This window comes from Phoxinus phoxinus (assembly GCF_949152265.1).
Source record: "Phoxinus phoxinus genome assembly, chromosome: 4".
NCBI classification, from domain to species: domain Eukaryota; kingdom Metazoa; phylum Chordata; class Actinopteri; order Cypriniformes; family Leuciscidae; genus Phoxinus; species Phoxinus phoxinus.
Window position 1 is genome coordinate 29,674,647 of NC_136879.1, and position 14,283 is coordinate 29,688,929.

Genomic DNA, 14,283 nt, shown 5'->3' on the forward strand with positions numbered 1-14,283 from the left:
CCCTGGGGAAACATATGGACTACAGTCAACAACTCTTGATTGTTCCTGTACTTGACTTACAAGAAAATTACTTAGACTGTTTACATTATCTGTTTACAACCATAACTCGATGACGGATAAAATAAGTTCTGTGAGAAGGGAAAGTGACAGCATGCTGTGAACAAACATTGATCAGTAATAATGAGAGAAGTCAAAAGCCACACTCCAGACCCTCACAGCAGATTTGCCTTTTCTTTCTAAGCCAGATGGGAAACTCCATCATTGCATTACATGAGTGAAAGAGCATCTTGAGCAGTCATGATAATGAAACGAGTACAGGTTCATCTTGTACTTTCCTTCTATCTTCAGGCCGAACTGTCAGTCTCATAGCAGCTGTGTGTACAGAAATACAGATAATACAAACGGGATGATATAGACCTCTCACATATTACAAACATGCAAGCTTGCAATCTAGGCAGCGCAAACACACTGGGGGAAATGAATATGTTCTGCATGTATCTGCATACAGAACAAGTACATTCAATTGTACAAGGGTGAATCTCACGAAACCTGTGAAGAACGTCACATTCCACCCCAAAATAAAAAAAGAAGAAATAGGTTACCCCCCATTCCTCATTAATAATAATAATAATAATAATTTATTTATAGATAATTTTTAATGCTAATATATAAAACTGTATTACTGTATTTACTTACTGTATTAACTGTAATTGTATTAATATAAATGTTATAATTGTCAATTTTACCCTAATGAAGTAAAATAAAGTAATATAGTAGGTCTCAAACTTTTTTTGTTAAAAATTTAAATACATTATAGAATATATACACTAAAGTTAAACCAGAATCTTAATGGTCCTTGGCATATCGTTCACAGACACCTGGTAACCATGGTTTCACCTACATTAGAAACTATCCCTCCATACATCCTGAAGAAGCACCTTCCTGTCTTGCACTCACTCACTGACTCTCTCTCTCACACAGACAGACACACACACACACACACACACACACACACACACACACACACACACACACACACACACACACACACACACACACACACACACACACACACACACACACACCATTTTTTTTAATACAATGACAGGAGCACAATGACCTTTCCCCATACACAGAGGACAGAGAGTATCTGACCCCCCATTTCATCATCCCAAATCAGCTAAACAACCTCCGCAGCGCTAACCAAACCATGACCTGCATCACACAGAGACAAGACAAATAACAGCTCCTGAAAACAAATAAAATGTCAGCATTATAAATATTCATCGAGGTGTATTATAGCTGATGTAAAAGTTTAAACTTTCATTACACAAGCCCTCATCTATGACCTAAGCAGTCATTTATAAGATGTGACTATGAATATTTATGCTCGTTGCTCACTTTGGAAGGCGAGTTGCCACTGATTATGAATTATGAAGACATTAAGGAGTGATGCTTAGTCAGTTGAGTACGCACAGTAAACTTGTTTCAAGCTGCATTATTCATTACCTGTGTGATAGTAATATATTCCTCTGACTGCTACTTTAGAAGAAAATACAAATATAATATCACATCAGCCCCAGCAATAGACTGTTTAGAATCGGGGGTTTGTGACAACATTATCCATTAATACATTGAAGTATATACATATGACAACTGGAATCAAGATTTGCAGTTTGCAGTTTCAAGTGACTGAAGATAAATATTCCACTTCATCCAGCTTTCTTTTTGTTCTCTGTGTTCAAAAGTTTCCCTTTACTGTCTGACGGAGTGAGAAACTGCTCCAAACAATTCAGTCTGCGTCATGGCGACAGCTAATCAATATAAATTCTCTGTTAATCCACGTTATTTAATTCTTCCCTTAGTAGTTTACTTTGTCTGTTCACATCCCCCTTCATGTTTGCCGACGGCAGAACAAATGCTTGTAGGAAAGTTTGACTTGACTTGAGCACGATGTGTCAATAACCATTTATGTATTTATTAATTAGAGCAGCACATTGTAGTCACAGCATAACACTCGCTGTTTGGTCGTTGTGTTCATCCGCTGTGGTTGGGGATCATTTTTAGAGCGTGTTGCTGAACACTCTGGTCATTACAGTAATGATTACTTGATAATATGATCTGGGCTTTGGTATGTTGCACTGATGACAAAAGAGAGCCAATGCCAGCACTCACCTCTTTCTCACCGCAGATATTACTGATGATGGAGTTGGATGCCGGGCTGGCAGAGGGGCCCAGGACCGCCACAACCCCCTTGGACATGATCTGGCACACTGTCAATAGGCAAGAGAAAGACCAACTGTCATTTATTACAGACAGAGAGCAGAAGGAAAGCCAGATGCAAGATGCCAAGGGTTCTGCTGCCCCATTTCCCTTCAAGGATGGAAGTCTATAATACCCAGATAAAGTAAAGAGTACAAAGAGTCATACCCATTCGTCTCAATGCCAGTTGTCCGGCTGGCGCATGTAATATAGGCACTCATTTACTATAGTATTATGATATAATTGCAGTTTATATGTGGCTTGCAAACAGATGTATTCCATTAGAATACACGGCTACTTCGGAACGACCTTCAATAGAGAAATATGTTTTTTGGGGTCCAGATGGTGCAGTTACTGCATCTACCAGCAGGGGCTAATGGGCCATGCTAATCTGCCAAAACCTGACCCTTTGGTATCCATTCAATCTGTTCTCAAATTACTAGCAAAACTCAAATAATTCCCTTTTAAGGGAGCTTCTTAAAGAGCTCACTATAATCAAAATATAGCCTATCTGAAGCTTAGCACTCTTATTAATCTGCTCTTTTTCAGTCTCTCACACAAAATTACATTTTATTATTAACTGACCTTTGAGTGAAGTGTGTCCTGAAATTATATTTGCGATTAGGTGCAGGAGGAGGAGTGAGAGATAGATTTGTTTCTGACTCTCCAGCACACGCACAGGGCATCGGTCTGAACTCTAACAGAGTGTCATTTCACATGGGTTTATAATCTCTTTCTGTTTTAATTATGATGGTGTGGGTAGTGTATAAGCTAGATATTGGTGCTCTGACCACTTAAGCAGGGCATGCTGGGGAAAAAGAAAAGAGGAGGGGTCTATACGGAAAACAATGTTATTACAAAGCACCAGCAGACGCAGAGATTTCTTGAACTAAAACCCATTGTAACCAATGCAAATGAAGACACCTGTGGAAACCTCTGCTACTCGTCCCTCTATAATAAATTGCAAGCACATCTCCGCAATGCCCTGAATGGTGATGAGCTGCATTTTTTTCTACAAACTGCTACAGTGAGTACATTAGTGTTGATTCTGCAGGTCAACTGTTCTCAGTTTGGAAATCAAATGTAGCTGGACAGATGCCCTAATGAATTCATGTCAACCTTACTGTGTAGTCAGATGCATTGTTATTCCTCTAAAAAAGGGTTTAAATTGTTTGGAATAATGAATTACAAATAATCTCATGATTTATGATTACTATACGGCTGTAGAAATACACATGATATAAAATAAAGGTTCCAAAAGGGGATGCCATAGAATAACTGTTCAGTGAACAGTTTTCATCATATTGTGAATAGCATTTTAATAATAGTTTTTTTTTTTTTAATCACCCACAATAAAGAACCTCTAAACCACTAAAGAGTCTGCCACTATCCCTCAGTTTCAATGATAATCGCATTCCAGCAAACAACTCATTTAATTTAATTTTTATTTATTTGGATGGGACAGTGCATATTGATGAATGGACATCCCAAAGTCCTTGTTATAAATATATAAATCTAACTATCAGAAAGTGCATATTTTAAAGTGGGAATGCATAGTTCTTACCTAATGTTCACAGTTTTGATTGTTATTCAGCCATCATTTAAGCTTTTTCTTAAACGAAACAAAAGTGGGGCTACCTCTAATTTCCGTTGGCATACTGTTCCAATTTGTGCAGCCTTTAATAGAGAGGACGTTTTGTGCAAAAGTTGACTTTCTAAATTGTACTTCCCGAGTAATTGACCTAGTACTAGTCTCAATGTTTCTCTTTTTGATGAAATCCCCCAGGGGTGGTGGGGCCATTCAATTCATTTATCTGAGACAGCTACTTTTAAATATTTGAAAAAGATTTTCAAAACTTAGGAGTTGATACTTCTCTAAAATCGAACAATGGTGAAACGACTGTGGTTTCTAATCAAATACCTTAACTGCTTTTTTGTAGAGTTGATCAATGGGTTTTAGTGCAGTGACACCAGCAAATGACCAGACTGTGAAGCAGTATTCGATATGAGAAAAAAAAATCATACAATGGAGATAGGATTTAGCAGCTTCGGTTGTAACTTGGTCAGAAATACTTGATGGTTGACTGTGTCAAACGCCTACTAATAAAAATACGGCTCCTACACAAAACTCCAAATAACTTACCTCTGTTAAAATTATTTATACATACACTATAGTGGTGTTCAATAGTTGTTCAATAGAGTTTTTTTTGTTTTTTGTTCACAAATTACATTATCAGCATAATATTTCATTGAAAATGAACTTGAGCTTCATGACCTCAACAAATTAGTGTAAAACCTGATGATCACGTTCTCCAGAACCTGACATATTGGTCATTTTGTTTCATAATTTCTTTGTTTTGTAAAATTGGAACTTATCAAAATAAATCATATTTGAAGGAAATATGATGAAATATCAAATAACAAAGCTTGAGCTTCACTGGTTAATAAACTCCATTAAAATATGTATTTTTTTTATTAACTTAGATGTTTCTTTTAAAAGCCCCATCTAGATTTGATTGCATAAATTATGCATTAAGAAGCACTTTCTCCATCATTTACTGATAATCTAGAGACATCGAGAAAAGCGCCATGGATTGTTGTGTCTGACTATTAAACACAGACACCTGTGCAAAAGTCCTGGTTGTTCTGAAAAGTCTTTGGAAACAAAATGCGGCATTATGTAACTTAGTTAGTTAACATTGCCATCTTAATCTAATTTACAGCCATCTGAGCAACGCACATCTGTTCTATTGTCTTGCATGAACAGATCATGAGGCAAGTAGTTATTAACCCTAGTGTGTACTATGAGTCAGGAGGGTCAGGTGATTCACAGTTATGACTGACTAGAGTTGAATCTTTTGGCATGACCCTCCTGCACGGCTGGTCTGGAAAAGGACAATGAATCCATGTGGATTGAGGATTGAGTAAGCACCATAGATTGTGGTTGGTTTGTGTACGTCTCTGTTCACTTCAGATCACACATATTAGTATGCAGACCACACACAATGTGGGATGTGGGAAGATGCAGGCTTCAGCGATTTCAGACGTGAGTATAGTAGGGCAGGTAGTGGCGGCGTGACATTTCTCCCTTCCTGGGAGTGTCACTGATCCGTTTCTAGTTCAATCCTGCATTCTGCAAGCTATTACAATGCTGAATTAGCAGGTTTGTGCAACCTAAGAGAGAGAGAGACAGCTGTTTATATCTATCAGGAGGGGTGTTTTAATGGTGCGGCCTCATACGCCCATGCAGGGAAACCAGAAGTGGCTCTTCATCCTGTTTCAACAGCACTGATTGTTTAATTTACAGCTCGTCTTCTCCTGACTTTAGTGCCGTATACTTTCATTGACAACAATGAACCTCATTCATGTTTAATATCCCTCTGTGAGTGAGCAACTCTATTTTGTTCTCTCTAACCATATTTGATTCAGGATTCAGAAGGGAAGCATTATTAAATTTAGGGCCTCAGTGTAAGAAAAGCACACAGAGATTGACTGGCAGCTGTTAAAGTAAAAGCACTACTCGTTTGAAACCCGCTGACTGACGGTTTCAATTTTAAAGGCAGAGTGAAGCTCAAAAGTCTGAGCCGAGATTCAAAATGGAATTTAAACCAGGAAATAAAATTTTAAACAAAATGTTGTGTTTTATAATGAATAAAGTATGTTTGAGATTCCGCACAATTTCTAGGTCACTAATCAAATAAGATACATTTTGACTTTGATCATGTGACATTGATCATCTCAAATCATGGTGGATCATATAATCATCAGGTTTATAGAGTTCATGCACCTTGCTTGCTGCAGTCATTAAAGCAAAAGGAAATTCAAGCTAAATTTCTCCTAATGCTGAAAATTGAAATAAATAATTTTTTCAAAAATGTAAAACCAAAATAAATGTTGTTCTGATGTAAAATTAAATTGAAAAATATTATGAAAATTAAGCATATTTTAGATTCTGCTTTCAAATTTCTAGGTCACTAATCAAGTACTGGTAAACACATTTGGCAAATAAGCAAGCAATTCAAATTATTGTTCAATTATTGTTATTATATGTTCAATTCAAAATGAACATCAATTCTTATTGGAGTTTAATTGTGTAAATAAAATATGTCTGACAAAACCGTCTTCTAATGTGTTAATTTATTTATGGAGTATTTGCTGGCCTTTGAGAGTGACCTCCCTGTAACCAAGGAAACAAAAAATTGCTCTAATAAATGCCTGGATACCTATTGACTCAGAAAGCATCATGAGTATGACAGGTTAATTTAATTGCCATCACATAATGGTCCCTTTAAAAAAAAAAAAAAACATCATCTGCTACCAGCCAAGCACATATGGAGAGATGAAACTGATAGACACACTGATTACGCATTAACTGTATACAGGCACTTACAAGGCAATTATAAAAGTTAAAAAAAAAAAAAATTTCTTTATAAGATATACAAGAAAACAATACATCAGAGATGTGCTCACAAGTAAATACAAAACAAAGTTTTGCTCTTTTAGTAAGTATTCAGTGCATGTTTTTTGTTGGAGGAATGCCCTCCAGTCGCGAGGACACAATTATTTCACAATTTGCCTCTACCTGTGAATCATTATAACACCTGCAACCTCTGAATAAAACCCCGCAGTTAAGGGATCATTATTCACGTTGTGAAGCTAAAGGACAGCAGTGAAAGTTAAAGCCAAATAGCATCGGAAAAATGTTCAAACTAAAGTAAAACAAATGCATGGAATAAGAAAAGGCTACATCACACTTCCTAGTATATTTATATTATGCTCCTGAATTCAATTGGTTAAAGGGATAGTTCACCCAAAATCGGAAATTCTGTCATAATTTGCTCACCCTCGTTAGGATTCAAACCTGAGGGACTTTCTTTCTTCAACATAACACAAAAGAAGATATTTTGAAGAATGTTGGGGTCCAGACAACACTTAGTCCAGGCGTTTTAGGAAAAAAGGGTGAACAAATTGCAACAGAATCAAACTCAACTGATTTTGTATCCTCAATATGTCTTGAGTAAGGAAAAAAAAGAAGCCCCCGAAGAATTACATTAGGGGAAAGTTCAGAAAAAGACCCAAATATATCCTATTCATACGCCTATTCATTATTTTTCTCACATGAATAGGGTAAAAAAATCTAACCTTTAGATATCACCATTGAAAATGACTGAGTTGATCACGGATTACTTTTTCGGAACTTTCCCCTAATGGGATTCTTCAGGGCTTTTTCCCCCTTACTCAGGACATATTGAGGATACAAAATCAGTTGAGTTTGATTCCATTGACTTTACACAGAAGAAAGAAAGTCATACAGGTTTGAAATGACATGAGGGCGAGTAAGTGATGACAGGATTTTCATTTTTGGGTGAACTATCCCAAAAAAAAATGATCATGAATGATTAAATTGCCTCCATGATCTGCTTTGGAAAATAATTTGTAGTATTGTGCTGCTATGACATACGCTTTGTCCAAAATATGCTACAACGTGACACACATTCATATCACATGTTTAGCAACGCAGGAGTAGGTAGGGTAGGTTTAACGTTTTTATTCACACACTTTTCTGAGCATGAGGAAGCACACACACACTAAAAGCCTGTCACACAGCATGCAAGTACTGAAGTTCTCTTTCGTGTCTTATTGCGCTTGCGCTGCCAGATACACACAAGGTTTACATAAACAGTCATTTATATCTTAAGTGAATGTAAATAGTTCAGATGAGTGTCAGTATATTATCACAATTTTTTTTCAGGCAAGATCACCATCCACGATATTATCACAATTATTTTAAATGTTGTATTTTAAGACTATTTTGCAAGTCACTGAGCAATACAGCCAAACTATTTCCCCTATTTTAAAAATTACAATTACAAGGTTATAAAATAACAAATAAAAACAATGACAGACCATTTAGGCCAAAGTTAGGCCAATCTTTTTTCACTTATTTTATTTTACTTTTTGTTATTAAAAATAAGAACAAAAATGCAAATGACAAATAATAGGACAATATAAGGTACAATTAAAATAAACAGTCCTTTAATTTTTCAGCTACAGAAGGTGTATTTAATAGTAACAGATGTAAAAAATAACACATACTACTAGTGTAGACCTCACTTGATTCTTATTCAAGCTACTGGAGTTATTCAGTCAATTCAGTCATTAATGACACAGACGGCAGCAGGTTTATTAGGGAGCTGTCACTTTAAGACCGAATATTTAATGTATTAGATTTAATGTACTGACACACATGCATATCATATGATATTTTTGCCATATCGCCCACCATTATTTCCCACTATTCATTCTTTATTCTGGGCTAGTAATTAATTCTGCTCTGCAAGGTTGTGAGATTTGACACTGTACACTTGTAAACCTGGGTTAATGTTCTTATTTGAATATTTATGAGGTTAACAGCATTGATCGACAAATACTGTCCTGTTCATCTGTAGAAATGCAATGTTTATGTCTCAAACAAGCACCATTTAATATATTATTTAATTGAATATATACTGTAATATAAAAATATATATAAAAAACAAATAAAATAAAACTCTTAGATATATAATATATTAAAATATTATACATTTCTTTAGATGTAATGTATGAAAATTACACTGAATGTCAAACTACCTCTGAAATGTTATAATATATTTGAATACTCACTAGTTTCTCCTGTCTCGTATTCACTGTCTCGGAGCAGCTCAAAGATGTCCACCTCCAGTTTGCCTGTGGTGGAGCGGTTGCTGGAACGGTTGATGCTTTCTTTCGCCAGAGTGATGGCCAATCGCTCCCCGCGGCTACACTCCATTGGGTCATCAAGAATGGCAGCTGGGAAATAGTTCAAGGAGACAGAGAAAGACCCAGAAAGTGAGAAAAGCTGACAATAATATTCTGACAATCAGAACTGTGACAAAAGAGATTAAGAAATCCTCAAGAAGCAACAGAAATCATTCAACACAATGAGGAATCATGGGAATATAGAAACAAGAGTGTCGGGGTCGTCTTGTGCGCATATTAAAAGCGCATTCACGAGATTAATGCTGTTCTTTGACAGGTTTGTTACGAGACCGACACAAGTGCTCCATATACTGTATCTGTTTTACTTGTGCAGCATATAGAAGGACTCTATCAGAATGTTGCAAAGTAAAGAGACAATATCCTTGCACTATGTTTATAGTCACTAGGGCTGTTATTGTATGTACGCCCACATATGTTCAATCTGCTTTGAATTAGACTAGTCCATGGTGAGTTGACTTAAAGCTTAGCAACAATATATGCCACAGCCAGAATCTGACGCTCAGATATTAAAATCTACAGTATGTAAAGCAAATACCATTTACATTTTTATCCCCGTAATATTTGACGCGAGTAAAGCCTAATAATGTCTGACACCGGTTTAATAACAGAAATCCTGCTTTTTATACAAAACTGCAGAAAGAAAGCTTTATGCAAGCCCCTGACATCACATCAACACAACTATAGGTGAGTGTGTGTCATTTTTGATGAATGTCAACCTATTTTGAAACTATCCTTGTGTTATTTCTGTCAGGCTGGCATATTGAAATGGTTTATTTTGCCACCATCACATAATTAGCTCTTCAGTGACTCTGATTTTGTGACATGACTGAACTGTGCAAGATTTTTTTAATGCCAGTTGTCAAACCCTGACAAGAACAGTATGCTAGAAAAGATATTGCTAAATATTCCAGTGGAAGTAAGCACACACCTATTATTATTTGACTGTACAATCATAAAGAAAACAAAAAGAAATTTCATAATGCATAAATGAAACTTCTGTGATTCAGAATGCTTTAATGATTTAATTCAAACAAGACCGAATCAGCCGTGAGAGTCTTCCTATTAAAAATGGCATTATAAATAACAATCCACTTAAGACTGCCATAAATATCGAGATGTTTGTTTAGAGATGGTAAATGGAGATCCGCAGTATGTTGTAAATGAGATTAAACGTATTCGCTTGCGGCAGAGCAGTGATGGCAGTTAAGACACACACTGCAATTTTAATGTGCTTTTGGGTAAAAAGCAATTAAATTACTATATACAGGGGTCCAATTTAAGCTAATGCATTCTGCGAGGAGAAAACATATATTTTTTGTCTTTCCCACAAACTCACAGGGGCTATTTACAAAAAAACTTATTTATCAATTAATGCGCTGTTACCTTAGGGGCAAAGCCGCATTTATTACAGACGTTTTCCCATCCGTAATACCTGTCACGGTGAATGTCCACGGGAAATGCATTACTACAGCATACCTTCATTTGCATTAAAATAGACATCCTCCAAAAAAATTATTGCAAGAAAAGATGGTACGGTAATTTCAGAACTGGCCCATACAGAAGACTGTCCATCTCCAACACCAAGCTAAATCATCTTCCCACACCCCCTCTTCTCTGTCACAGCCAATAGCAAAAGGCTGTTTCCCACAGCACAAGTGGAGAAAGCTCAAACTGGGCAATTCTCCCAGCATTTACCCCTAAATCTCACAACAAAGAGCGCCAAATGGAAACACTGGCCCCTCGCTGAGCCCTGGGGTTCTGTTCTTGTCCCCAATCCGCGGTCACAAATGTAGATGTCAAAGCAAGAAACTGGAATTGCCAGAGCTAAATGGAATCCTAGCGCAGGGTAAAAATATCAGAGTGGGAGATCTGTTGCGGGGCAATGACATTTTAAAGGCACTGCGGTATGAGACTCGGAGCAGTGTGGAGGTCCGCTGCAGCCGAGGTTCTATTCAATCTTCCCGTCTTGGCTCAGCTGGTGACCCTTTTAGAGGAATCGATGGTGAGCAGCAGCGCGTGCCGGGCCATGAAACGTATTGTGTAATGTACATGGATACCAGAGCTGACGGTTATGGTATGACCAGCACTGTCCTTGCCTTAGCGCATCTTGATACTATCCAGAAATGCATGTGCAGCAATGTGTGTTTAAATTCAATTGTATGTGTAAATGTATATATTTTTTTATATTACCTTTTTGGAGGTAAGTAAAGACAGACAGAAAATTAAACAAACAATTGGGGAATCTGAAATGTTGCAGGTCAGACTCAAACCTGTTTTTCCAATATGAGCACCACAACTCAAAAAATAGCAGAAACTTTTTGGGCTTTTTGGCCTTTTAATGATAGATAAGTGAAGCTATGCAGTGTAAAAGATTATGAAATAAATTATGGCGCCGACCAGACTGAAATCTTTAAGCACCTCAGCTAAATGACATATGCTTCTGGACTTTTATTTGAAAGTAAATGAAACGATCAAGAAATTGCAACGTTAAAGATTGGAAAACTGGATATGACTGGATATGGTCAATCAATTCAAACCTGTAGCCACAAAAAGCACCCCAGTTCCTAAAAGACAGAAACGTTTGTGTGTTTTGACCTTTATTTGATATGGTAAATGAAGCAAGACAGAAAATGGAGATTGGACAATTGCATATAGCGCAGGCTGGATTCAAACCTCACATAAACACCACAGCTCTTAAATGCCATTAGCTTTAGGAGTTTTCTGGCCTTTATTTCATTGGTAAATTACGCAAGATCATTTGATTTGACGCAGGTCAGATTAATGTGTACTGTCTCTTAAGATTGATTCTCTTACACTATATTTCCTCTACCTACCTATTAACCTGTGTAGCTCACAAAACCACAACGTATCCTGCAGGCTATAGAAACACTAAAACAAACCATTAGATGTTACAATACATGGGGGTTTATAGTATGTCCCAAAGGCCCGCTCAACACTACATTGCCACCATAATAAAACTACTAAACTCTCAAAATCACCTTGTGCTGCTGCTCTCGCGGGACCGTTGGCTAACAGTAGGCTAAACAGACCAGCCATGGAGGATGGAGGTACTGTGAGGAGAGAAGAACTCATCACTCAAATGGGTCGTCCACTGTTCAAGTGCCTATTAAATAAGCACCATCACACACTTAATCAACCAGAGTGACTGAATGCAGATAAAATGGACTATTGCATCACCTTTAAGCGCACTAACTGCCATTTAATATGCTTTTCCCTTTAAAACGCTAGATCCAAATGAGGCTTGAAGAGCATCAAAGCAGCAGTCTTGATTGTGACATTTATACAGCTATTATACAAGACTGATTATCATTAAATAAACTGTCAACATTAATGACATTAAAGCACACTCATTAACTTTACCCAAACATAAAAACGCTTGATGTTGTACACAATGTGTCTATAGGAGGTATTGCTAGTATATGCTGGATTTTAAGTGCATGGTTTTGTACAGAAGACTTCCAATCACACAACTTTGTGATGCTGTTTGCACATTTCTGTTAGAAATTATGGTTTGGGAAACTCGTTGAACTATGTTGATAACGATGGAACTTACAGAAGTTATAAACTTACAGAAGTACTGAAGAGGTACTCTAAATAAGAAACTAAAACAACCAGTAGGTGGCGGTAAATGTCTAAATGATTCGTTCAAAAGGCTGATTCATTCAGGGGAATAGCTCTCTTTATGAATGGGCTAAATCATTGGTTCACCCCATTGATTCTCAAAATGCAGATTCATTCAGAAATAAAACACTGTTGTGTAACTCAGAGATGCACAATCGTTCTGCTCTGGCTTTACATGTAATATTTTCGTTGGCAAAATTGAGCACAAACAGAAAATATTGTGTCTAAATCCTAACGCAATTTTAACTTCTTATAATATAAAACTATCACATTTGCACTCGTGCTAGCCGGGACAAAAACAGCACTCGTGAGATACTGTGCTCGTTACTTGTGTGATATTTCTTAACTATAGACCTATCATATGCTATAAATAAGAGACAAAAACTGTCTTGAATCTTCTATATGCTAAAAAATGCAGTTAATTGTTGCTCTGCTTGATGTCCGTTACCAATCAACTGTATGAAATGACATAACTAATTCATTACATTAACACCGACAGCCCTAGAATCCACGCATCAGATTTGAACTACTCAGATCTGCTCTTCACTTCATCCCACAGAGACTGAAGCAACTACAGCAAAAGTAAAGAACAGGGAGATAAAGCACTTCAGAGGCCAACATCACGGTTTTAAAGAGGGATCTGAACTGTCAAATAATGAATAGTGAGTCTTAAAATGCTTTCGAAGGTTGTTTGACTTTATTATTGACTGGCCTTTTACCCTTGTCACTGATGAGAATAAACTAGATATTAGTATTCCACCTCTCCATTCCTTTACATGAAAGATCAGCAGGATATTTTTAAATCTGATTTAAATTCAGTTTGCTATTAAGCTGGGACAAAAGTGATTTCAAGGTTATCAATAATGTTTAATGGTCCGCATTCCTCTCCATCTGGAAAGGCCTGATTGTTTGTATAAAAATAGGCTGATGAAAGCCTCGTTCACATGCTATTCTGTATGGATCTTCTCTGCACTGAGGCTTTTGAAACGGATATATCATCTATATTTGAATGGGAATGATCTGTCACGTAAATCAACTTTTAATTACGGGTTCTAATTAAATTTTTATTTTCGCCAAAGCAAGTCTTGTCTAATTTCAGCAATGACGGTAATTAGCGAAGCTCCTGGGCAAGCCGTTGAAGACAGAATCCATCGCTGAAGGGCGTAAGGTCCCAGTAAATCAAAACACTGATTGCTTTATGGACCTCAGTCACTTGTCTTTTTGTGTCTGTGGAAAAAAGTCATTTTTACACCTTTTAATAGGACGCTGTGTTGTCAAATTGGCAAGCGAATTAGAGAAATTACACGTGGCAAATGTGTAATTAAAATGAATTGGTTTCAAACACGACATGTTTTAGAGCGACGTGTGGCCAATAAACTACTGAAACTGCAAATAGCACAACCGCAAAAAAAAGCAAATGTAGGAGTACCTTTCATAAAACATGAGTTAAACCGGTTCCGACATTTCGATTACATTTCCAATCTTTATTAAAAAAAAACGTGTGAAATTATTTGCATGTATGTGATTAAATCAAATGCATATGTTCACATTTTTTATTAAAACAAGCATTACAATGTAATG

General features: G+C 36.7%; 1 protein-coding gene across 1 annotated transcript in view; it reads right to left on the reverse strand.

Annotated features, from left to right (window-relative positions):
• grik4 (glutamate receptor, ionotropic, kainate 4) overlaps positions 1 to 14,283 on the reverse strand; it is a 321,677-nt gene that overhangs the window by 116,877 nt on the left and 190,517 nt on the right. Inside the window, exons 4-5 of the mRNA XM_079610819.1 lie at positions 8,926 to 9,090; positions 2,176 to 2,273 (exon numbers count right to left, since the gene is read on the reverse strand). Of these exons, the coding sequence (XP_079466945.1) occupies positions 2,176 to 2,273; positions 8,926 to 9,090 (263 nt within the window). The remainder of the gene's footprint in view (positions 1 to 2,175; positions 2,274 to 8,925; positions 9,091 to 14,283) is intronic.